Source organism: Papio anubis, chromosome 16 (assembly GCF_008728515.1).
Source record: "Papio anubis isolate 15944 chromosome 16, Panubis1.0, whole genome shotgun sequence".
Lineage (NCBI taxonomy): Eukaryota > Metazoa > Chordata > Mammalia > Primates > Cercopithecidae > Papio > Papio anubis.
The window spans coordinates 55,749,242-55,772,843 of NC_044991.1; the positions used below are offsets into that span (position 1 = coordinate 55,749,242).

Sequence of the window (23,602 nt, forward strand, 5' to 3'; positions counted from 1 at the left end):
GGCTCTAAACCCTGGAGGGTCTGCGGGCGGGAGAGACAGTGTTCAGGAGGTGAGATGACCAAGGGAGAAAGAATGTTGGTTGTGGGGGGGACTTTGCCCCGGGGAAGGGACTAAGGAGCCAGAAGCCAGGGAGGGAAACACACAGAGCCACGGAAAGACGGTCCTGCGAGCGGAGCGATCACAGGCATAGATGGGTGACGGTGGCCCGACGTCGCCTGGGGGTGCGGCCACAGCGTAGAGCTCGGCTAACTCCTAACTCCAAGAACGGAGATCAGTGCGCGGGGTGGGGCTCCCTCCGTGCACCTTAGACCTCCCCTCCCCCGCCCGACTCCTTACCTGTGTAGACAAAGCGGCCGGGTGCTCCCTTGCAAAACTGCTTGGACTTGTAGGAGAGGGTCACCTCCACCACCCCGGGGATGTGCCGCGGGGGCGTCTGCACCCGGATGGCGTGGGGCGTGATGAGCTGCGAGGGGATAGGGGAGGCCTGCAGGTCCCGCACCGGCCAGGGGAGGGCCCAGCCCCCAGGCCCAGGGGGAGACTGGCGGGGTTGGCCCACCTCGCTCCACACAAGCACGTTTCCAAACACGACTTGCAACCCGTCGAAGAAGTTGTCGCCGATGACAATGACGGTGGCGCCGCCCGTGGTCCAGCCCTCCCCGGGGCTGATGGCCTTGATGCAGGGGGTGGCAGCTGGGAGGCAGGAGAGGACCCAGGTCAGGGGACCGCGCTGAGGTGGGGCCTGGGGACTGGCTGGGCCCGCGGCGGCCGGGGCTGGGCCGGGGTCCTGACCTTCGGAGGGGTCCAGGCGGCGCGCCCTGCGGCCATGCTTGGAGTTGTTGTGCACAAACATGTTGTCAGACACGGCCAGCACGTGTCCGTCCACGCTCACCGTCGTGGACACCACCACCTGCGGGGAGAGCCGAGGCCAGCCTGGCTGGGGCCCTCGGGGGCTCCCGGGAGGGGAATGTGGTGGGGAACCAGCACCTTGAGGCTGGTGGCTGGATGCTGGAATTTAGGGTCACTGGTGGGAGGAGGAGGGCTTCAGTCCTGCAGTGTCTGAGCTGGTGGAAGGGGGCCAGCTGGATCAGGTGACACCCCCAGATGAACTGACTCCCCAGAAGCTACAAAAATAAAGACCCCTGAAAAAACTGGCTCCTTGGGCAAAGAATGGCTACTGTTTTTGCATACACAGAATGCTGGGCTGTATCCACGGGCCTCCAAGGCAGGAATGGGGTCTTAGGCAAGCGGAGGGAGCAGCATCAGCCGGAGAACCCATCAGCAGGAGCCCCTGCCCTATTCTGGGGAGAAAACTGGGGCTGCCTTCTTCCCCCGCCCTGCACTGGGAGGGGTGTGCAGGCTGGGGATGTGCTAAGGGCAGCTGCTCTCCGCTTCACGCTATGCAAATTGCCTGGGTCGTTAATCATGTAGAAATGTCACAATTAGCATCTTCTTAAGTGGGACTCTAATGAAGCCTCCCTTGGCAGCCAGCATAAGTTGAGAAGGAGCTGCCCCACCCCCAGCAGGCACCAGGCTGGGGAGGCACAGGGCTGGGCAGAGGTCTGCCTTGGAGGCCTTTCCCAGGGTGGCAGGGTCACAGCCTTCCCTTCTCCCTCCCCTCCCCTCCATCAGGAAAGGGTGGGGTCGCAAGGGGAAACCCTTTCTCCAGACCCACCTGGAAGCGGCGCATGTCTCGGGGATTCCCCGCATTCTTCAGGCAGTTCTGGTTGCATTTGAGGAAGAACTTGAGGAAGAACCTGAAACAGTGTGGTCGGTGGGCTCAAGGGTCTGGGGGTTCTGGAAACAGGTGAAGATCCAACTGCTGCTTGCCATCCCCCCTCTTCCGGCTCCCACTTAGGCACACATCCCATAGTCCCATCATGGTCTGCATATACCAGGGTGCCTGATACACACCAAACAGACCCATCGCAATGACAACTTCACTGCACAACCACACACACAGTGTACCGATCACACAGTGCTTATTTATGCCACAAAGTTTGTATTTAGCACTCCCACACAGCATATATTCATCATAAAGAGTAAGCCCGTTATATACACCACATATACCTATTACTCATTATACCCAACACTGTATACCCATCACACATACAACATATGCTCCGTATGTGATGTGTATGCACACTTACCCAATGTAACCTTATCACACACAGTGTATATGTCACAGTCTATGCTCATCACCCATATAGTACTTCTGTCACACAACACATCCCTCCCCGGAGTATACCCATCACCACACAATGTACACTCCTCAGACACAGCACATTCTTTGTAGGCACTGTTTATGCCTTGTATACTAATACTCACAAAATACAGCCATCACACACACTCAGGGTATAACCTTCACACAAGCATAAGCGACATGTACTCCACGTATAGCCTGCACTCATCACACACACGGCATACTAATCAGACACAGAGCCCGTACCCGTCATGCACGGTGTATACCCGCCCTACGCAATATATGCACAGAGAAATAGGAAATACCCAGAACACATACATTAATACACATTTTATGCTGTAAATGATTACTCAAAATATAGTTATTGCAAATACTGTAGAGCCATACCATATAGCAGATGCCCCCAGCAAATTCACCTCCCACATGGCAGATCCTCCTCCTACACATTTTATATCCATTATACATGTAGGAAAACGTAATCACACAGAGCACATACCCACCATATACACATGGTGTATCTGTCAGACATGTGGTCCAGAGACACCGTGAATGTCTTCTTTTTTACATAGAGTTATTGGGAAAAAAACACATATGCGCTGATGAGGCTGCTTTTTGGACAAACATGAGCACTTGGTCCTCCTCTCCTTCTTGGCAGTTGGCTGGGAGGGTGGGGCCTTGGTCCTGTTACCCACCAGTAAGGTAGCCATGGACAATATTCTGGCTGTTGTACTCTTTTTTTTTTTATCCTGGTTTTTTTTTGTTTGTTTTTGTTTTTTGTTTTTGAGGTGGAGTCTCACTGTGTTGCCCAGGCTCACCATCTCTCACTACAACCTCCACCTCCCGGGTTCAAGCAATTCTCCCTGCCTCAGCCCTCAGCTTCCTGAGTAGCTTGGATTACAGGTGCCTGCCACCACGCCTGGCTAAGTTTTGTAGTTTTTAGTAGAGATGGTGTTTTGCCATGTTGGCCAGGCTGGTCTCAAATTCCTGACCTCAGGTGATTCGCCCGCCTTGGCCTCCCAGAGTGTTGGGATTACAAGCGTGAGCCACTGCGCCCGGCCCTGTTGTACTCTTAGTAAACTTGGAATATGATCAGTATCTGCCTTATGCCTTACAGCACTCTGTGAGCATCTGGGACGATGCCCTTTACAAACTGTAGAGCGTGGGGCTAACGTCTGCAGTAGGTCCTGACATGTGGCACAGCCTCCTAGGCCACTGTATGAGTTTCTCCAGTCAGCCAGCTTTCTCATTTTACCTCCACCCAATTGGGAGATATTTTTACCATACTATTTACTAGAGCAAATACAAGAATCCCAAACCTGGGGTGGAACTTTAACCACTGTATAGTTACTCCTGTACTACTTATGTACCCCAAATTTGAATGTTCATTTAATTCACCAGAGTTGCCTCCAAAGTCTGCAAACATTAAATTCCTGTTCAGAGGAAGATTTGTTACAGGCCCTGAAAGCCTAGTCCCCAAAAAGGAGGTCCCCAAGTCCTGGGAGGAGTAAGGACCAGTCCTGGAACTGAGGTGTCCCCAGCGGGCAGCCCCTCCTTGGGAGATGATGGCAGTCACCTTCCTGGAGATACCTCTCCCTGGGGTCCTGCCTCTGTCTACATTCTCAGCACTTTTCATGTTCCCTCACAGTAGGCACCCCTATATTTCCCAAATGGTGCATCCCTACAGTGCAGACAATCCATTTGCCCCTACAGGATACCCTGCAGTGCACACAGCTATTATGCCCCCAAACAGTAGTCGCCAATATGTAGTCGCCATATATACCCCTATGGGTCACCCCGAGGTGCAGACACCTCCAGTGCTCCTGAGAGGTACACCTGCACAGTGGACGCACTCCATTTCTCTCTTATTAGTTACTATAGTAATCACTCCCTACACCCCTTATGACACCCCATGGTGTAAACACACTACACCCACATGTGCAACATGTTCCTCATCCATGCCCCACATTCACATGTGACAGCATATAGACTCTCTACTCACACACACAGTGCAGACCAGTTCATTTAAATTAAGTACTCGTGTGCTCGGTCCTTTGGCAGGTGCTAGATGGAGGAAAAAACAGCAGGATGGCTCATGGTCTCTGTCCTAAAGGGAATGAAGGCTCACCTTTGGATACTACTGAAGATGCGACAAGCATAGGACTGCACCAGAAGATGACACATGTGCCCACTGCACCCCACACCACTCAAAACTACAGAATCAAGAGGAAGGGTCCTTGGGAAGGGGCCAAGATAGGGGCTCTGGCCAGGCCTGGACTCTCTGTGTGACCTGGGGTAGGTAAATCCTTCCACACCCATGAAGGGAGAGTAGCGACTGAAGGCTGCCATGACACCTTCTAGTCCTGCCTCTGGGACATCCTTTACTTCCACCTTCCCCAAGGCTGTGGTTTCTTGCTCCCTCACTGGCCCTTCCCCAAGCCTTTGCTCAGCAGGTTTTCCCACTCCCACTATCCCTTTCCAGTACAGGTTTCATTTGTCCTTTGGGTCCACACCAATTCTCACACCCTGCCAGCCACCATTTTCTGGCCACTCTAGGTTTCAAGGACCACCCCTCCCTGAGAGCCCTAGGGCCCTGCCAGCACCTCTGTCTGTGGGGACACTTCAGTATTTGAGCCTGGCTAGCATTACCTGCAGAGTGTGGGTGAGTAAAAGCAGCTGCACAAGGCCATGCATGGCCTGCGGTGGGAGCTGAGGGTCAGTCCTCTTCTCCCTTCCCTCTGGGCCTGTCCTCAGAGCTAGCACATAGTCGAAGCCATCCATGGTGCGGCTGAAACCTCACTCCCTTCCAGCTGGTAGTCCACGAGGCTGCTCCCAGTCAAAGCCTGCACCACCCCCCAAGACCAGCAGTGTCAGTGTCACCTGAGACCTTGCTACAAATGTAGAATCTCAGCCCCCACCTCAGACCTGCTGAGTCAGAGTCACATATCTGCGTTCATACACCCTCCAGGTGATGCTGGTGCACGCTGAAGTTTGAGAACCACTGCACTGGAGCTGCGCTACCCATTACTATAGCCGCCAGCCCCATGTGGCATGAACCCTTGCAGTGTGGCTAGTCCGAACTTGAGATGTGCTGTAAGTGTAAAATACCCATTCGATTTCCAAGACTTAGAAAAAAAAGAATATAAAATAATTCATCAGTAATCTTTTATGTTGATTTCATGTGGAAATGCTCATCTTTTAGATATATTGGGTTAAATAAAATGTATTATGATAATTAGTTGTATCAGTTTCCTGTGGCTACTGGAAAATTTAACATTACATATGTGACTTGAGGCCCTGCTCAGTGGCTCATGCCTGTAATCCCAGCATTTTGGGAGGCCGAGGTGGGTGGATCGCTTGAGGCCAGGAGTTTGAAACTAGCCTGGCCAATACTGCGAAACTCCATCTCTACTAAAAATATCGAAATTAGCTAGGAGAGGTGGTGCATGCCTGTAGTCCCAGCTACTCGGGAGGCTGAGGCATAAGAATTGCTTGAACGGGGGAGGTGGAGGTTGCAGTGAGCCAAAATTGCACCACTACACACCAGTGTCTCAAAAAAAAAAAAAAAAAAAAGAAAAGAAAAGAAAAGAAAAAAAAAACAAAAATAAAAGCATATTTACATATGTGACTTGCATTATATTAATATTGGACAATGCTTCTCTGGAGTGTATGTCTCTAGGAGAAAGTGACTCACATTTACTATTGATTGATTGGAGCACAGACTGTAAAGTTAAGTGCTAATTTGTAGAAAACTGATAAGATACAAATGATATTTGTCAGTGGGAGCTAAAAATTTTGATGACCTGGAGGTAGAGCATGGAAAGACAGATAATAGAGACTGGGAAGGGTGAGTTGGGGGGCGGGGAGTGAAGAGAAGTGGGTTATAGGGTACAAACAAACAGCAAGATAGAAGGAATAAACTTGATGTTTGATAGCAGAGTAGGGTGACTATACTTAGCCAAAATGTATTGTACCTGCACGATGGACACCCTAAATATCCGGATTGGATCACCACACATTGTATACTTTCACTTGTACCCTGCGAATTTATACTCCCCCAAATTTATATGACTTGGAAACAAATGATATTTGTCAGGAGAAGTAAATACTTTCTGTTTGGTGGAGAAATAAGCCCTAAAGATGATAAAATTGTCCTACGGACATTAACTTTGTATCTAATTTGGCAATCTTATTCCAGTATTTTTCACACAATCCCTTGCCTCTCCTTCCCTCCCTTCCAGTCCTTTCCATATATGCACGCACACTCACACACTCACACATATTTCAGTCGGTTTCTCTTCGTCTTCTTTGAATCAGCTTTGTCATCCCATTGGTTTCCTCATCAATAAGTTATAGAAAACTTCGACACATGCTCAGTAGCAATTTGTATGAGACTCATGCTTTTGACATTTTGAAAACTGTGCTTTGGCAAAGGTGACCGGCCCCCGAAGGCTCCTGCCTTCCAAGGCTGGACCTGGAATTAGAGGACTTCCGCTGGGGTCTAGAACCAGGAGCAGTGCCCCTCCTCTCCCCTGGACCAATGACTGCCAATCCTCCGGGTGCGGCTGCCTGGTCCTCTCTTTGCCCACCAGGGGGAGACAGACACACCACGGAGGCTGGAAGGGCAAACATGAGGACAACCCAGCGGACTTCTCCCTTGGCTGACGCCAAGGGGGTGACGCTTTATTCCACCTGAGCAGTCAGGGAAGGATGAGAATGGAGTCAGGGAAGAAGAAGGAGGTGCAGCAGGTCCTCCAAGCCATGTCTGCACAGAGGCCCGATGCGGGGGCTGGGGACTGGGAGAGGGTGAGAGGCCCCGTGGGCAGGGGAGCTGCAGGGAGACATATACACATGTGGAGCACACGTGGACGTGGGAGCTGCAGGCAGGTGCTTCCCTTGAAAGAAAAGATCCTGGGCAGGGGCTGGGTAAGTGAGGACAAGGTTCCGGGCCTGGGACACCCTGCAGGGACTTGAGGCAGGAAGGGATGTGAACTTTGTTGAGGGGCTTGAAGCCCTGCTTGTCACCATGGAAGCACCCCCCACCTCTAAAGCTTGGATGAGCCTGAGGGTGTTCTCTGAGCAGCCCTCCCCACTCCTGGCCCTATGGGGCTGAAAAAGAGTCTAGGAAAGCCCCTTTTTCCTGACCAGGATGGGAGCAGGGGGCAGGGAGTGGGGGGGGAGCAAAGTGAGCCCAAGTCCATAGCCCTCTCTGACCTGAGAATCCCCATGGAGGGTAAGCACTGCAGGACCAGTGTCCAGTGCCATCCCCCTGTGGCCATGAGGCTCTCTGAGGGCATGGCTTCCTAATCCAGACCCCACAGAAAGGGGAGTAAAGGAAAGGCCAAGTCCCAGAAGTTTCCATTAGGATTACTGGAAGAAAACACCATAAATACAAGCATGACTTACACATAAAATGCATTAAGGAGGTAACTATGCAAACAAACAAACAAGACAAAACAAAACAAACAAAAAACCAGGGAACCAGGTCTAACCCATCAGGCACTTAGCAGCTTAGCAAGTGCCCAGAATGCTGCTGAGTTTGTCACTTTGGCATCATCTTGCCAAATCCCCCAGGTGATGTCGATGCCCAGGTGGTGTCGGTCTGCAACCATTCCCACTTCACAGATGAGAAAACCAAGGCTAAGCTACAAAGACATAGTAAATGCCGAAGTCAGGATATGAACACGGGTCTTTATGAATCACTGATGCTGACAAGAGTCCTAGAAGTCCTTGTAAGTGGGGCTCTCAGAGTCCGACTCAGGCTGGTACTGCAGCGGCAAGCCCGCCTTCAAAAGCAGCTCTGAGAGGCAGGCTGTGTGGGGACCAGGATAGCTACGTTGCGGGGATTTCCTCGAGGTTACAAATTCAACAGGGTTGCAAAGGACAAACTCGGGTCCTCTTGCTCCTAGTTTTGGGATTTTGGCTGTTGTGACTGCTGCTGTCAGTCGAGAAGATCTTCGGTATTAAAAAAAACAATGGAACCAAGAGTTAAAAATTGTTCTAGCTCATTGGGGCTATAGGGGCTTCGTTATTCCATTCTGCCTATATTCCACATTCTCAATAAAAGCTTTAATGAAAGACCAGAAGAAGAGCTGTGAACAGTGGCCATCCAACTAATGAAGTACCTAAAGGGTGGCAGTTATGCATCACGACTCTGATGCCTGTGACTTAAAGGAAAGCTCAGAGTAGTTCACCCGCACACCCACCTTACTACATCCTGAACTTAGTTTAGCCTTCGTAATGATGTCTATAAATGCTTTTTATTCCTCCCCGTAAAAACAGCTCAAGATGAAATGAAAATAAACTTCTTGTCCATGGAGTATTTCCTACCAAAGAAGCAAATTCTGGGTTGAGTATGGCTGAAGTGCAAACATTTAACGTATATACTGCTTCTCAGGGGTGACACCATTGCATAAAGTAAATTTCCCAAGCACAGTGCTTTACTCAAAAGAGACACTCAGTTGAGAGGGCAAGTGTGAAGGCAACTGATGTGAGTCCACTGTTAAACTCTAGGTTCTCGGGGGGGTGGAAGGCAGAGTGGGATGGAGCTGCCTTTTTCTTTTTTCTTTTTGAGACAGGGTCTCACTCTGTCGCCCAGACTGGAGTACAGTGGTGTGATCTTGACTCACTGTAGCCTTGACCTCTCAGGCTTAAGTGATCCTTTCACCTCAGCCTCCTAAGCAGCTGGGACTACAGGTCACACTACCATGCTCAGCTAATTTTGTTTATTTTTTGTAGAGATGGAGGTCTCAGTATGTTGCCCAGGCTGGTCTCAAACTCCTGGGCTCAGGTGATCCTTCTGACTCAGCCTCTCAAAATGCTGCGATTACAGGCATAAGCCACTGTGCCTGGCTGGGAGCTGTTTTTGGAAGACAACGTCCAGGTACTCTACAGTGAATTGATGCCTGCCTGATTCCCTTATGCCCCAGCTGCAGTGTAGATGGTCAAATGGCTCACGGCTGCCCTGAGTTAATCTGAGAATTACCCTCAGCCAAGAGCATATACTACCCACCAGTAGCCCACAGCCAATGACAGATTGACATTACAAGGAGGACCAACTCTCCGGCCATTCACACTCCAGACCTCCACATGGGATAGGCTGACGCTAGACTCCAGCTGAGACCACCTCCTCATTAAGCTCCCTCTCCGCTCATTCCTTTTCTCCTGAGAGCTCTCCTTCGATAAACCTCTTCCACAAGAATCCCCATCTCAGGCTCTGCTTCCAGGAATCCCATCCTAAGAAACCTTAGGTCACAGAGCTAAGGCTTTTCACCAGCTTTTTCCTCCCTGCATCCCCACGAGACACTTAGGGCTGAAATCATGTTCTCACTTCCAAAGAGAAAGCTGTCAGTAAGTCAAAGAGCTGGAAGGAGAGCCCAAGTGCATTTTCCACTATAGGACTGTCAGGGGCAAGGAAGAGCATGTCTAGATTACAGTGCTCCCTAAGGGAACTTTTCCCAGAATGATATGCACTAGCCACACACGGCTACCGAGCACTTGAAATGTGGCTAGTGCGACTGAGGAACTGAATTTTATTTCATTTTCATTAACATTTAAATTAAATTAAATGTTTAATTAATTTAATTAATCTATTTTTTTGAAACGGTGTCTCGCTCTGTTGCCCAGGCTGGAGTGCTGTGGCCCAATCTCAGCTCACTGCAACCTCCGCCTCCTGGGTTAAAGCGATTCTCCTGCCTCAGCCTCCTGAGTAGCTGGGACTAAAGGTGACTGCCACCATGCAGAGCTAATTTTTGTTATTTAGTGGAGACAGGGTTCCACCATATTGGTCAGGCTGGTCACGAACTCCTGACCTCAGGTGATCCACCCGCCTTGGCCTCCCAAAGTGGTGGCATTACAGGCATGGGCCACTGTGCCCGGCCATTTTAATTAGCATAAATCTAAATAGTCACATGTGGCTCCAGACTACCATATTGGACAGTGCAGATCTAGAAAGAAGGTGTGCAGTGAATGGAAATACAAGCTGGGGCAGGGTGTTCCGAACAACAGTGTGTCCTGTGAAGGCCTTGGGAAAGAGCAGATTGAGTGAAGAGTAGATTAAATTGGATATGTGTTTCCAAGCCCAAAGTTGGCACTGCAGCCTGAGATGGGGAAATAAGGGGAGAGGGATCCTCTGCTAATTTTTATCCTAAAAGATTTGTCTTGGACTCCCATGATCCTCAGAAGAAACTGAAGCAGTTTCTGGCTTTCCAGCATTTTCATTGTCTGCTTCTCTCTACCCTCAGCTCAGGGACAGAGGAGGACACAGATGGCTGGGCCATTCATCCCCTCATTCATTCCATACACCCACTTAAAAAGATTTATTAAATACCTTCTATGTGTCAGGCACTGGGACATTGTACAAAATCTTAAGGAAATTACAATCCAACAGGAAAGAGAAACTCAGGAAGACAGAGTGGTGGGCATGGCAGGAGGATGTGCCAAGTGTAATCTGCAGTAGCCACTTATTTTGCCTAGGGGAGGTGGAAGGCTTCCTAGAGCTCCTATTTGGTCTTGGGTGTTGGGTCTTGGAGGATCTCACCAAGAAGTAGGAGGCAGGGCACTCCATGCAAAGGGACTAATAGCTCTGCCACGGGGCAGACGGCTCACTCGTCCTGTGGTGCCTAACAAGACTGAGGAGGGCAGTGTGGCTTGGGGCCTAGGGTTGGGACCAAATCATGCGAGACTTGGACCCTGTGGGTGATGGGGAGGCTGCAGGGGATGTCTCCCTTCAGGCAGAGACAGGAACCAAAGGGCCTAGGCTAGAGAAGGGAAGGGGAATGAGGAGCTTACTGCAATAGTTCAGGCCCATGTGGGGTTGACCCAGGCTGCTTCCTGGTCTTAGCCTGTGGTAGCAGCCAAGACAGACTGTCCCCAAGGCCATAGCCACCTGCCAGGCCTGGACCTGGCCTCGCCACCATGATCCCCACCCGGGTAGAGGTGGCTGCAGTGCAGATGGGCTGGGGGACTATAAATAGCCAGGGCGCATACATTAGCATGCCAATGCACCCGCACCCCATCCTCTATGCTAATGGCCCACCATGCGCCTGAACACCTTCTGTTCCCCTGCATGCATTTGCATGCACAATTAGCATAATCTTGTATAATTAATGAACAGCGTCAATTTTAGCTCCTAAGTAATTTGATTAACATGTTGATAGGGCACTTACTAGGCTCTCCAAACCTCAGGGCTGGGCATGGGGCCTGAGGAGAAGGGGAGGGGGGTGGAGAGACTGCTAAGGGGCCCCCAGCTGCCCACCAAGAGTGGCAGTGACTCCACTTCCCCCAAACCAGGCCTGAGGGGAGGGGAGGAAGGGTGGAGTGGCTGCTAATGGGAGGCCTCTGGGCATGCCACATGCAGCGGCAGGGAGGGGCTGGAGCATGGTCACCGTGGTGTGTGCCTGTGTGGACACAGATGTACACACACACCCACACAAGTCCCCTCAAGCCTGGGGAGTCTTCTGCGAATGCAGGATATCAGAGTCCATGGGAGGAACAGAAGAGAAGGAGAGATAGAGAAAAAGGAGGGAGGAGGGGGGATGGGGCATGGACAGCAGCAGAAGCTACAGAGCTGGAAGGGGTGCTTGTGAGTCACACAGAGATTTAAAGGAGAAGCTGGGAGTCTGAAGGAAAGAAGTTGTGGGTTCCTCTGGCCTTGGGTAGAGGTGGTGGTGGAGGCGAGCCCTGGGCTCCAAGACAAGATACGTTGGCACCTCTTATCTATGAATCAGGTGAGAGGTGGGTAGAGGGTGTTAGCAAGGCCTGGCATCTTCTACAATTCACCAAGCACCCAGGGCAGAGAGAACAGACAGAAGGCCAAGTGAGAGTGTCCCCTTCCTATTCAGAGAAAGACCTATCCCAGCCTGGGACGTCTACCCCTGACTGTGGGCTCTGACGCTGGAGGCAGGACATTCCTCCTTGCTCCTTGGCTCTCACCCTGAACTTTCTTTCTTTTCTTTTCTTTTTTTTGAGATGTAGTCTCGCTCTGTTGCCTAGGCTGGAGTGCAGCGGTGCAGTCTTGGCTCACTGCAACTTCTGCCTCCTGGGTTCAAGTCATTTTTCTGCCTCAGCCTGCCGAGTAGCTGGGACTATAGGTGCCCGCCACCACGCCCGGCTTTTTTTTGTTTTTTTTCCACATTTTTAGTAGAGGTGGGTTTTTACCATGTTAGCCAGGCTGGTCTCAAACTCCTGACCTCAAGTGATCCGCCCACGTTGGCCTCCCACAGTGCTGGGATTATAGGCGTGAGCCACTGTGCCCGGCCTGAACTTTCTTGCTGCCATCTAGGCGCAGCTGCACTTACTCTAAGATGATTGGTAAGGGTGGGGGGCAGGAGGGTAAGAAATGACTTTCAGGCGGTCACTGTGCTGGGCACTGCATGAATACATCCTACTAACTCCACAGAGTCCTCTCCTTCCCAGAATCACAGGAGGCTCATCAGTCAGCTCCATTTTACACATTAGGGAACTGAAGCTGAGGGAGGTGAGAACTTGCTCCAAGTTACATAGCCAAACATCCCAGGTTGGCTTGAGTCCCCAACCCTCAATAACTCTCCACTTTGTGGAGAAAGCTTATTATTCAAGTTGCAGGCGGTTCACTCACTAGCTGCCTCCAATCCACCTATTATCGCTCCTAGGTTGCCTCAGGCCTGGAGTGCAGTGCGTGATCTCGGCTCACTGCAACCTCCGCCTCCCCGGTTCAGGCCATTCTCCTGTCTCAGCCTCTGCGGTAGCTGGGACTATAGATGCCCATCATCATGCCTGGCTATTTTTTTGTATTTTTAGTAGAGATGGGGTTTCACCGTTAGCCAGGATGGGCTCGATCTCCTGACCTCGTGATCTGCCCACCTTGGCCTCCCAAAGTGCTGGGATTACAGGCGTAAGCCACCACGCCCGGCCCTCTTTCCCCAATTTTCTATGGAGGCACTGTCCAAATCTCTACTCCTGTCTCAGCATGGGGGCCAGTCTGGCCCTAAGCTTCGCTTTGGCTGCCCAGAGGTCTCCTCATAAGTCCTTCCTCTTCATTAGGGGTCCTTTGGAGACCTCTGTCCTTATGATTGGCATCTCAGCCTATATGATCCTCAGAGCATATGAGTGAATCTCGCTTGAACCCCCTCTGCTTCTCCCTCCCTGAAATGCTCTCAGCTCTGAAAAGAGTGGTGGGGGCTGGGGAGAGTGAGGAAGGAAGTGCAGTGCATTCAGGTGGCAAGAGGGAAGACCTCAGTCTCACCTCAGCACTGACCCAGCAGGGAGGTTCTGGAACCTCAAGGGGGATTGCCAGAATGGATCTGGACAGAAGTCTGTGCTTGCAGCATGAGTGTGGGAGATCCTGCTGGAAAGGGTGGAAGGAGATGGATGACACTGGGCTAGTTTTGTGGCTACAGAGGAAAACAGGGAATGTTGCATTAACCAGTGGATTAGGAAGGGGGCTGATTCTTCTGAGGTTCCCACAGCTCCTTCTCATCTAATTCTACTTGTAATTTGCCTGATCTAGGGTCTAAATTTTCCCCCAATAGAGTAGACCACAGCTTACCTTTGCCAGTGGCTCAGACCTAAACTGTTCCAACAGTGTCACTGAACAACACCCACCAGGCAGCAGGCACAATTACATGCCAGGGAGTGTCCATAGCCCCCAGCTCCTGTCTATCTCTGGGAGCCAGAGAAGAGTTATGAGCCTCCCATGGGAGGGGATCTTTCCCCACCCCTACCACAGGGTCATCCGGGCCAATCAAGCAAAGTCTTAGAGCTGTGATGTCAGATACAGTAACTATGTGTTATTACTTAAATTTGATTTAAATTAAACACAATTAAATATTCAATTCCTCAGTCACAGTAGCTACATTTCAAGTGCCCAATAACTAACTATGTGTGGCTATTGGTTACCATATTGGTCGGTACAGAACATTTCCATCATTGCAGAAAGTACTATTGGACAGTGTGGTCTTCAAGCCTTACGTTACTGAGCACATCTTAAGAAGTTCAATGAACTCCAAGTAGTATGAACTAAAGACATACACAAAGTATATGATCTATACAAAGACACATCATACTCAAACTTTTGAAAGTCAAAGAAAAAGAAAGGATCTGGGAAGTAATGAGAGAAAGAGAGAGAGAGAGAAGTAACTCGTCATGTATAAGGAATCCTTAAAAAGATCACCACATAACTTCTGAAACCATGAAGGTCAGAAGGCAGTGAGATGACATATTGTGTTAAAAGAAAACAATTGTCAACCAAAAAATTGCATGTCCAGCAAAACTATCAACTTCTAAAATGATAACTTCAAAAATGAAGAAGAAATGGAGACATTTTCAGATAAACAAAAACTGAGAGGAATCATCACTAACAGGTTTGTCCTACAAGAAATGCTAAAGGGCGTCCTTCAGTCTGAAATGAAAAAACACAAGACAGTAATATGAATTAACATGAACAGATAAAGAGCACTGGTAAAAGTCATTACATAGGTAAACATAAAAGAGAGTATAAATGCATTTTTGTTTGTAACAACTTTGTTTTCCTATCTAATTTAAAAGATAACTGCACATTTGTGGGGGTAGGGGATATAGGGAACTCTTTATAATTCCCTGTCTCAAAAAAAAAAAAAGTAAGAAAAAGAAAGAAAAAAGAAAAGAAAAAGAAAACGCAAAGCACAATGGCAGACATAAATCCTGTTTTATCAGCAATTAAATATAAATGAATGAAATGCTTCATTAAAAGGCAGAAATTAGCAGAATGGATTAAAAAAAGAAAACTACAACACAATCCAACTATATGCTGTATATGTGAGACATACTTTAAATTCAAATGTACAAAAGGCTTTGAAAATAAAAGGATGGAAAAGGAGATATCATGTGAACCCTAACTGAAAGATAGCTGGAGTGGCTATACTAATTTATGAACAGACATTAAGATAAACATTATGAGAAACAAAGAAGGACATGTTACAATGATAAAAGTGTCTATCATTAGAAAGAAATAACAATTACAAGCATATGTATCTAATAACAGTCCCGGTGTGGTGCTCATGCCCATAACCCCAGCACGTTAGGAGGCTGAGGCAGGCAAACTGCTTGAATCCAGGAGTTCAAGACCAGTCCTGATAACATGGTGACATCCCGTCTCAACTAAAAATACAAAAAATTAACCAGGCGTCGTGGCATGCACCTGTAGTCCCAGCAACTCAGGGGGCTGAGGTGGGAGAATCAGCTGAGCTTGGGAGGTTGAGGCTGTAGGGAGTTGTAAGGCTGCAGCGAGCTGAGACTGCATCACTGCACTCTAGCCTGGTCAACCGGAGTGAGACCCTGCCTCAAAAGAAACAAACAAACAAACAAAAAAGCATATGTATCTAATAACAGCTCCAAAATGCATGAAGCAAAAACTAACAGAATTGAAGGAACAAATGATAATAGCTGACAACTTCAATACCCTACTTGCAAGAATGTATAGAACTATTAGGTTTGACTGGGGCCCGATGTAGCATGCAACTGGTAAAGAAACTCACATTCTGTGTGTTGAAGCTCTGCACACGCAATGTGAAGTGGCAAGTGAAAGGTGAGGTACTCCTGGTTTTAGCTCCATTCCTAAGAATTCATGTTCACATCCCAGAAGCACAAGGCCCATCAAGTCACAGGCAGATGGAGGCCTAGGTTCTGTGCAAGCTCCCTGTTCGAAAAGGAATGCCACAGATTACAGTGGCTTGCTCAAGAGGGAGAGGCATCTGGTACCCATGGACAGAGAAACACTTGGTTTGTTCATAGGAAGGACAGTAGAAGTAGCCAGACAGAAGATGTCTGTGGCAGAGAATGCTTGCTGTCCCCGTTATCTAGGCTCCTTCCTTTCTTTTCATGACAGAACCCTCTGAGTCTTACCTAGGTTTAGCGATGCCCATTTAGACCCTACCTTTCCCAGCCTCCCTTGCAGCAGGGTATGACCAATGGCACGAGCAGAGGTAAGGTGGGACCTTTAGGTTATGTCTTTATAAGTAAGCTGCTTGCCCCATTTCTTCTATCCCCTTTTGGTATCTCTGAGCCTGTTTGGGCTATACAGATGAGGGTGTCACCTTAGGGGAGAGCTAAGGAAAAGACAGCTTGGTCCTGGATGACTTTATGGAGAAGAGCCACCCTGGACTGATGCCCTGGACTCTTTTGAGAGAACTAAACATATATTTGAGCCACCACATTTGGGGATTCTTTGTTACAGTAGATTATGCTAACTCATACAGTGTCATCAAACAGCAAGGCTGGTAGGAGGGAAATGAGATGGGCTTTATGATTGGAACACTGACTGATGGGATGGTATACAAGAAGTTTGGTGGAGGAGAAAGAGAATGCTTTCTACCAGCAGAGATGTTGCACAGCCGACAGGCCCCTGAGTGTCCTGTTTCTGCAGAGGGTGGACAGGCCAGCTTCGCATGCTTGAAGGGAAGAGTGCTTCATGTATGTGTGCTCATGAGTCTCTACAGCAGCTAAGGGGATGGCAGAGTCCACAGAGCTTGTTTTGAGTGATGTGGTGGCTTGAGGATTACTTGTGTAGGGGATGTCATTGTTGCCTCACCCCAATCCCCTTCACTGTGGGTGGTGAGTTGAACAGTGGCCCCTCAAAAGTTATGTCTATGTTCCAGAACCTGTGAAACTGACTTTATTTGGAAAAATGGTCTTTGCAGGATCTGGAGATGAAATCAACTTGGATTATCTGAGTGGGCCATACATTTAGTGACGAGGTCCTTATAACAATAAGACAGAGGGAGATTAGACGGAAAAGGAAGAGGCACTGTGAAGATGAAGGCAGGGATTGGAGTGATGCAGCCATAGGGACTGCCAACAGAATCCAGAAGCTAAGAGAGGCAAGGGAAGATTCACCCCTAGGGCCTTTGGAGGGAGCATGGACCTGATAACACACCTTGATTTTGGACTTCTAGCCTCCAGAATGGGGAGATAATTAATGTCTCTTTTAAACCACCAAGTTTGCAGTAATTTGTTAGGATAGCCCTAGGAAACTAATACCTAAGTAAGTGCATTCATCCCCCAGCTGCAAAGTGCCCTCAGCCACAGGGCACCTGGAAATGCCAGGGGTGGTTATTCCCTCACCATAGCGCTGGCCGGCAACCTCTAACTGACTTGCTCTCAAAGAGCTGCCAAAGACTGTGTCCTTGCCATAGGGTGGGATCTATACTCCAGAGCTTCCAGAGGCTCTGAGGCTGGAGGCTGGACTCCAGCTCAATACACATCCTTACTCAGCTCTGCCCTCTGCCTCCTCCTGCTTCCTTCACTCCCTGTGAGGGAGGAACTGGAATGAGAATCCCCATCTCAGGCTCTGCTTCTAGATGATAACAATCTATAGATAGTAACAACCTCTACTTACTACTCTTTGTGTAATAGGATGTGAAAATGGACTCTTTTTGTCTTGGTTTCAGCTGAGGTCTCAAAGTTAAGAACGACAATGTAGCTGCTGGACCACCTATGCTACCTGGTCATAGACTGTCCTTGAGCTCATCACCTCTCTCTAGGGTGAAAAATAGGAACTGTAGTAGTTGGACTTCTCAGGATGCTGTAGCCCCCCATCTCAATGGGGAGGAAGTGTGGGGTGGGTCTGTCTCACTTTGGCCAGGTGGGGGAGCTTCAAAAGGACTGCTTGCAGAAGTTGACAAGCATCCACTAGAATTCAAAGAGCAGAGAGATCCATACTCAATTCATACTTGTGAAGTTTAACAGCAAGAGGCTGGGGAAAGGCAAGCTCATCCTGAGTAGCTGAGCGGGGCCAGGCATTGTGCGGGTGGCTTTAAGAACCGGATGCTGTTTTAGAGCTGATTAGGGCAAGGACCATGGCTGTTTCTCAACAGCCAGATTTAGGCTCTTTGAGCATAGCTGGCTGTGAACTGTTGCGAAAATGCACTCAACAGGAGTCGGCGAAGGCTTTCAGTCAGGAGTTCTTAATCTTTTCTTTTTGGTGCCATGGACCCCATTGAACCCATTCTCAGCATATTGTTTTCATATGTACAAAATAAATTCATAAGATTATAAAATAAACCAATTATACTGAAATACAGTTGTCAAAAAACATTTTAAAATAGTAATATAGTTATATGCACACTTTATTAATTCATTAAGTAATAAGATCTACCAGCTGTTCTAACAACTATAGTAATCTTGAAGTGGCAGTGAGTATAATGGGATTTCAAAATATCTGCAACAGCTCTACTATGATATGGAAATTAACCATTCTGGTGACAAAATTACGCAGAGTGTTAATACTATGGTGATCTGTTGCCCATTCCCACCATTGAAGGAATGCTAAAGATTAGCTAAAGGTTTCCAGGACCGGAAACTATGTTAAAAAAAAATGGAATTTTCCCATTCAGGTTCCCAGAACTCTACCTATGGACCCACAGGGATTCTTGTAGACCTCAGGTTAGGAATCCTGCTGTGGATAAAGAATCAGGTCTAGAAACTGAGGGCATCATAAAAGGCCATAAGAGAGTCCTGGATGGGGGATCTGAGAGATCTACAAAAGCTCAGAAAGAAAGCCAGGGTCATTCACCATTTCCAGAGGCACAAATGACAGATTGCCACTGTGCCACCTAGATAAATGAAAAACAATTACCCAGAATGCAATATGAAGAGGAAAATAGGTGGGAAATATAAAATTGTTTAGGATACATGGAGGATAAAATAAAAAGATCTAAATTGGAGTGTTCTTTGGAGCGTCAGAAGAGAAAAGAGAGAAAACGAATGAGATGTAACATTAGGAGAGACAAAGGCTAAGAAATTTGCAGACGTGGTAAAAGATTAGTATCCATAGATACAAATAAGCCAACTAATTCTAAGCAGAATTTTAAAAAATCCACACCTAGACATACCAGAGAAACTGAATAACTTTAAAGACAAAAAGAAACTCTCATATATTGCCAGAGAGAAGAGCGAGTTTATCTACAAAAGAATGACAATTATGCTGAACTTTTCTTTTTCTTTTTTGAGAAAGGATCTCACTCTGTTGCCCAGGCTGGAATGCAGTGGTGCCATCATAGCTCACTGTAATCCCCAACTCCTGGGCTCAGATGATCCTCCTGCCTCAGCCACTCAAGTAGCTGGTACTACAGGCAGGCACCACAACACCTGGCTAATTTTTTTATTTTTGTAGAGATGGGGTCTCACTATGTTGCACAGGCTGGTCTCAAACTCCTGGGCTCAGGTGATCCTTGCACCTCGTCATCCCAAAGTGTTGGGATTAAAGGCATGAGCCACTGTGCCTGGCATGCTGGACTTTTCAACAACAAAAATGGAAATATTTTCAAAGTACTCAGTAAAAAATAACTGTCAGTGTGGAATTGTGTTCCCAGAACAACCATCTTTCAAGAAACAGAGTCATATAAAGACAAAAGTGAGAACGTTATTTACTACCAGCCAAGCTGTTCAAGGAACTTCTAAAAGACGTACTTCAGAAAGAAAGAAAATGACCCTCCAAAAAGTTGCAAAATGCAAGAAGGAAAAGGTGAGCAGAAAATTTGGTAGAGCTAAAAAAATTATTCATATATAATAAAAAAGAATAACAACGATATGCGGCTTTAAAAATAGGGCAGGTGTGAGAGAATGGCCTAAGATCAGTAGTGTGCTGGTTAATGTTTAACAACCATTTCCAAATTTTCAGGGTGCAAAACTCTGATTTATAGTGTTGTTGATTTCCATGGTTATATGTTCCCAGCATGGTTGATTTCAAACTGCCAATGGGTGTCATTGAATATAAAACGGAGAAGAGGTGCTGACAATCAGCTCTTGTGAGCCAGTATAAACCAGCTCCAACACATTACTGCTAAAAATTTTAATATTAGCCAGGAAAGGAATTATGACTTTCTTAAGAATCTGTAGTAAATTTCAAGGGCAATAACTCAAAGAATAGAATTGAAGTGAATACATTTCCAAACCATTAAAGAAGAGAAAATGAGATAAGAAACACACACACATCAAACGAAATACTTAATTTTTTAAATGACAAGAAATGAAAACAAAGAAAGATAGAAGTGGGGCCGGGCGCGGTGGCTCAAGCCTGTAATCCCAGCACTTTGGGAGGCCGAGGCGGGTGGATCACAAGGTCAGGAGATCGAGGAAACCCCGTCTCTACTAAAAAATACAAAAAACTAGCCGGGCGCGGTAGTGGGCGCCTTTAGTCCCAGCTACTTGGGAGGCTGAGGCGGGAGAATGGCGTGAACCCGGGGGGCGGAGCTTGCAGTGAGCCGAGATCGCGCCACTGCACTCTAGCCTGGGAGAAAAAAAAAAAAAAAAAAAAAAAAAAAAAAAAAAAAAGAAAGAAAGATAGAAGTGGAACAAATAAAAAGCACAAAGCAATGTGGTAGAAAATGGTTAAAATATATTATACATACTAAATATATAAAATTTTTGTCACCTATACTCCAATAAAGTTGAAAAAATATAATCTCAATAAAGTAAATGAACTAAACTTGCCAGTTAAAAAATAGACTAGATTAAAAAAAATTCAGCAACGCACTATTAAAAGAGAAATATCTAAACATAAGGACACATAATGGTTGAAAATAAATGCGGAGTAAAAAGTATCTGAGGCAAATATCACCAAAAGTGTGTTGAGGGAGCCTGTAAATAATATCAGATAAAACAGACTTTGAAGCAAAAGTATTATTAGAAATAAAGTATCAATAAATACTGATAAAAGCTTCAATTCAGAAGGAAGTTATAAAGTTATTTATTTTTTTTTTTTTGAGATGGAGTCTCGCTCTGTCGCCCAGGCTGGAGTGCAGTGGCATGATCTCGGCTCACTGCAAGCTCCGCCTCCTGGGTTCATGCCATTCTCCTGTCTCATTCTCCTGCCTCAGCCTCCTGAGTAGCTGGGACTACAGGCGCCCGCCACCACGCCCGGCGAATTTTTTGTATTTTTAGTGGAGACGGGGTTTCACCATGTTGGCCAGGATGCTCTCAATCTCCTGACCTCATGATCCTCCTGCCTCGGTCTCCCAAAGTGCTGGGATTATAGGTGTGAGCCACCATGCCCAGCCTGAAGTTACAAAGTTTTTAAAAACCTGTCCACAATTCATCGAATAGTTAATAATATATACGTGTCAAAAACTGATGGAACAACAGGGATAAGCTGAAAACACATATGGGAGATTATAACCTCATCTCTCAGCTTCCAATAGATCAAGTAGGCAATTATAAGGAAAGATAGATCTGAACAATGCAATCTTGATTTAATGGACATGTGTAATATAGGAGATCCAATAAGACACACGATTAGCTTAGAAATTAGTAACAAAAGATAACTAGAAAAATACCACATATTTGGAAATTAAGAAACACACTTCTGCTATAGCCAAGATGGAGTAACAGAGACCACATTTACCTGCATCCTGAAAACAAAACAAAACAAACCAGACAAAATAAATACAACATTTTTCAAAACAATAGATATCACACAACGAAGGGCAGTGATCCCCAAGAGATGAGAAATAAACAGGCTAAACCTTAAAAATATCCCAGCATAATGCTCTTAGAGTTTCCAGGCTGTGGCACAGGGAGAAGGAACCGAGGCACTTTCCAGCAGACTCCCAGAGTTGAGGAGATAGAGCTCAGGGTCCAGGGAGACCAAGGTAGCTAGACTTCTTGGAGAGGAGAGAGCTGCATACAAAGAGTATCCTAGAGATTTGTGGAGGAACCTCCTTGAATATTTAGTAGAGTACTGATAAGGGCATGCATGTGAGAAAACTATCTGGAGCCAAGTAAAGAATCACTCAAAATGAATAAAGGAAGCATGACTTGGTGCTCACATAGGGATGAAAATAGTGCTTGTTTCTACCAACCAGACTGAAAAAAACCCTCGTAATTCATAGGGCATTGGGTAGAGTACTCAGGAAGGCCTTAATTTAGTAGTGAGGAATAATTAGCCCCAGACTGAGTACTGCTGTGGACCCATCTAAGAAATCATAAAAGCAAGGCTCATTGAGGGCAGTGGCACATACCTGTAGTCCTGGTTACTTCAGGAGGCTGAGGTGGGAGGATTGCTTGAGCCCAGGATTTCAAGTCCAACCTGGACAACATAGTGAGACTCCCATCTCAAAAAAGAAAAAACAAAAACAAAAACAAAACCAAGGCTCAAAAAGACAAAACCGTTTCCAAGTTATTTAACTACATCCCAGAACAAAGCTCAAGATTTATAGAAATACAAAAATATCTACCACCCAACAAGAAAAACTTCACAATATCTGATATCCAATTACACATTACCAGGCATGCCAAGATGCTTAAAAAAGATCTGTAAGGAAGAGAATAATCAATTGAAACTGACTCAGAACAGACACGGATATTAGAATCAGCAGAAAAATCTATTAGAAGAGTTATTATAACTGTGTTTTATATGTTCAGAAACAGAGACACAGGGCCAGGTGCAGTGGCTCACACCTATAATTCCAGCACTTTGGCAGGCTGAGGCAGGCAGGTCACCTGAGGTCAGGATTTCGAGACCAGCCTGGCCAACATGGTGAAACCCCATCTCTACTAAAAATACAAAAATTAGCTTGGCGTGGTGGCACGTGCCTGTAACCCCAGCTACTCGGGAGGCTGAGGCAGGAGAATCACTTGAACCCAGGAGGTGGAAGTTGCAGTGGGCCGAGATCTCACCACTGCACTCCAACCTGGGTGACAGAGCGAGACTCCATCTAAAAAAACAAAAAACAAACAAACAAACAAACAAACAAACAAAACAACTTAGAGACATGGAATATATGAAAAAGATACAAATCAAACTTGTGGAGATAAAAACTACAATGTCTGATATTTAAAAAATTGCATGGAATGGGATTAATGGCAGACGAAAACTGGCAGAAAAAAAGACTAGTGAACTTGAAGGCATAACAGTTAAAACTATTCAAAACGAACACAGAGGGAAAAAAATTCAAAAAAAAAAAAAATGAAGAGTATCAGTGATCTGCAGAAAAACTTCAAGAAGTTCCAATTTGTGAGTAATTGAAGTCCCCAAAGAAGAGGGGCAGAAAAAAATAACTGAATAAATCATGGTCAAAAACTTTCCAAATTGAATGAAAACTTTAAACTCCCAGACACAAAAAGATCAATGTACCCCAAGCACAAGAAACATGAAGAAAACTCCATCAATGTACGTCATAATCAAGTTGCTCAAAATGAATTATAACAGTATCTTAAAAGCAGCTAGAAACGAAAGACATGTTATGTGCAGAGGAACAAAGATAAGGATAAACATCAGATTTCTTATCAGAAATGCAGGAGAGAAGACAGTGGAGCAACATCTTAAAAACTAATAAAAAAGAAACTCAGCTATCACCTATAATTCTATACCCAGCAAAATAGCTTTCACAAACAATACAAGAAATATTTAAGGATGCCCTTCAGGCCTAAGAAAATTGGTACCAGATGGAA

The 23,602-nt window shown here is 46.7% G+C and overlaps 1 protein-coding gene across 1 annotated transcript in view; it reads right to left on the reverse strand.

The window, feature by feature from the left end:
* EBF4 (EBF family member 4) overlaps positions 1–23,602 on the reverse strand; it is a 62,628-nt gene that overhangs the window by 10,026 nt on the left and 29,000 nt on the right. The window contains exons 7-10 of the mRNA XM_031656619.1: positions 1,673–1,754; positions 790–907; positions 557–690; positions 337–463 (exon numbers count right to left, since the gene is read on the reverse strand). Coding sequence (XP_031512479.1) covers positions 337–463; positions 557–690; positions 790–907; positions 1,673–1,754 — 461 coding nt within the window. The remainder of the gene's footprint in view (positions 1–336; positions 464–556; positions 691–789; positions 908–1,672; positions 1,755–23,602) is intronic.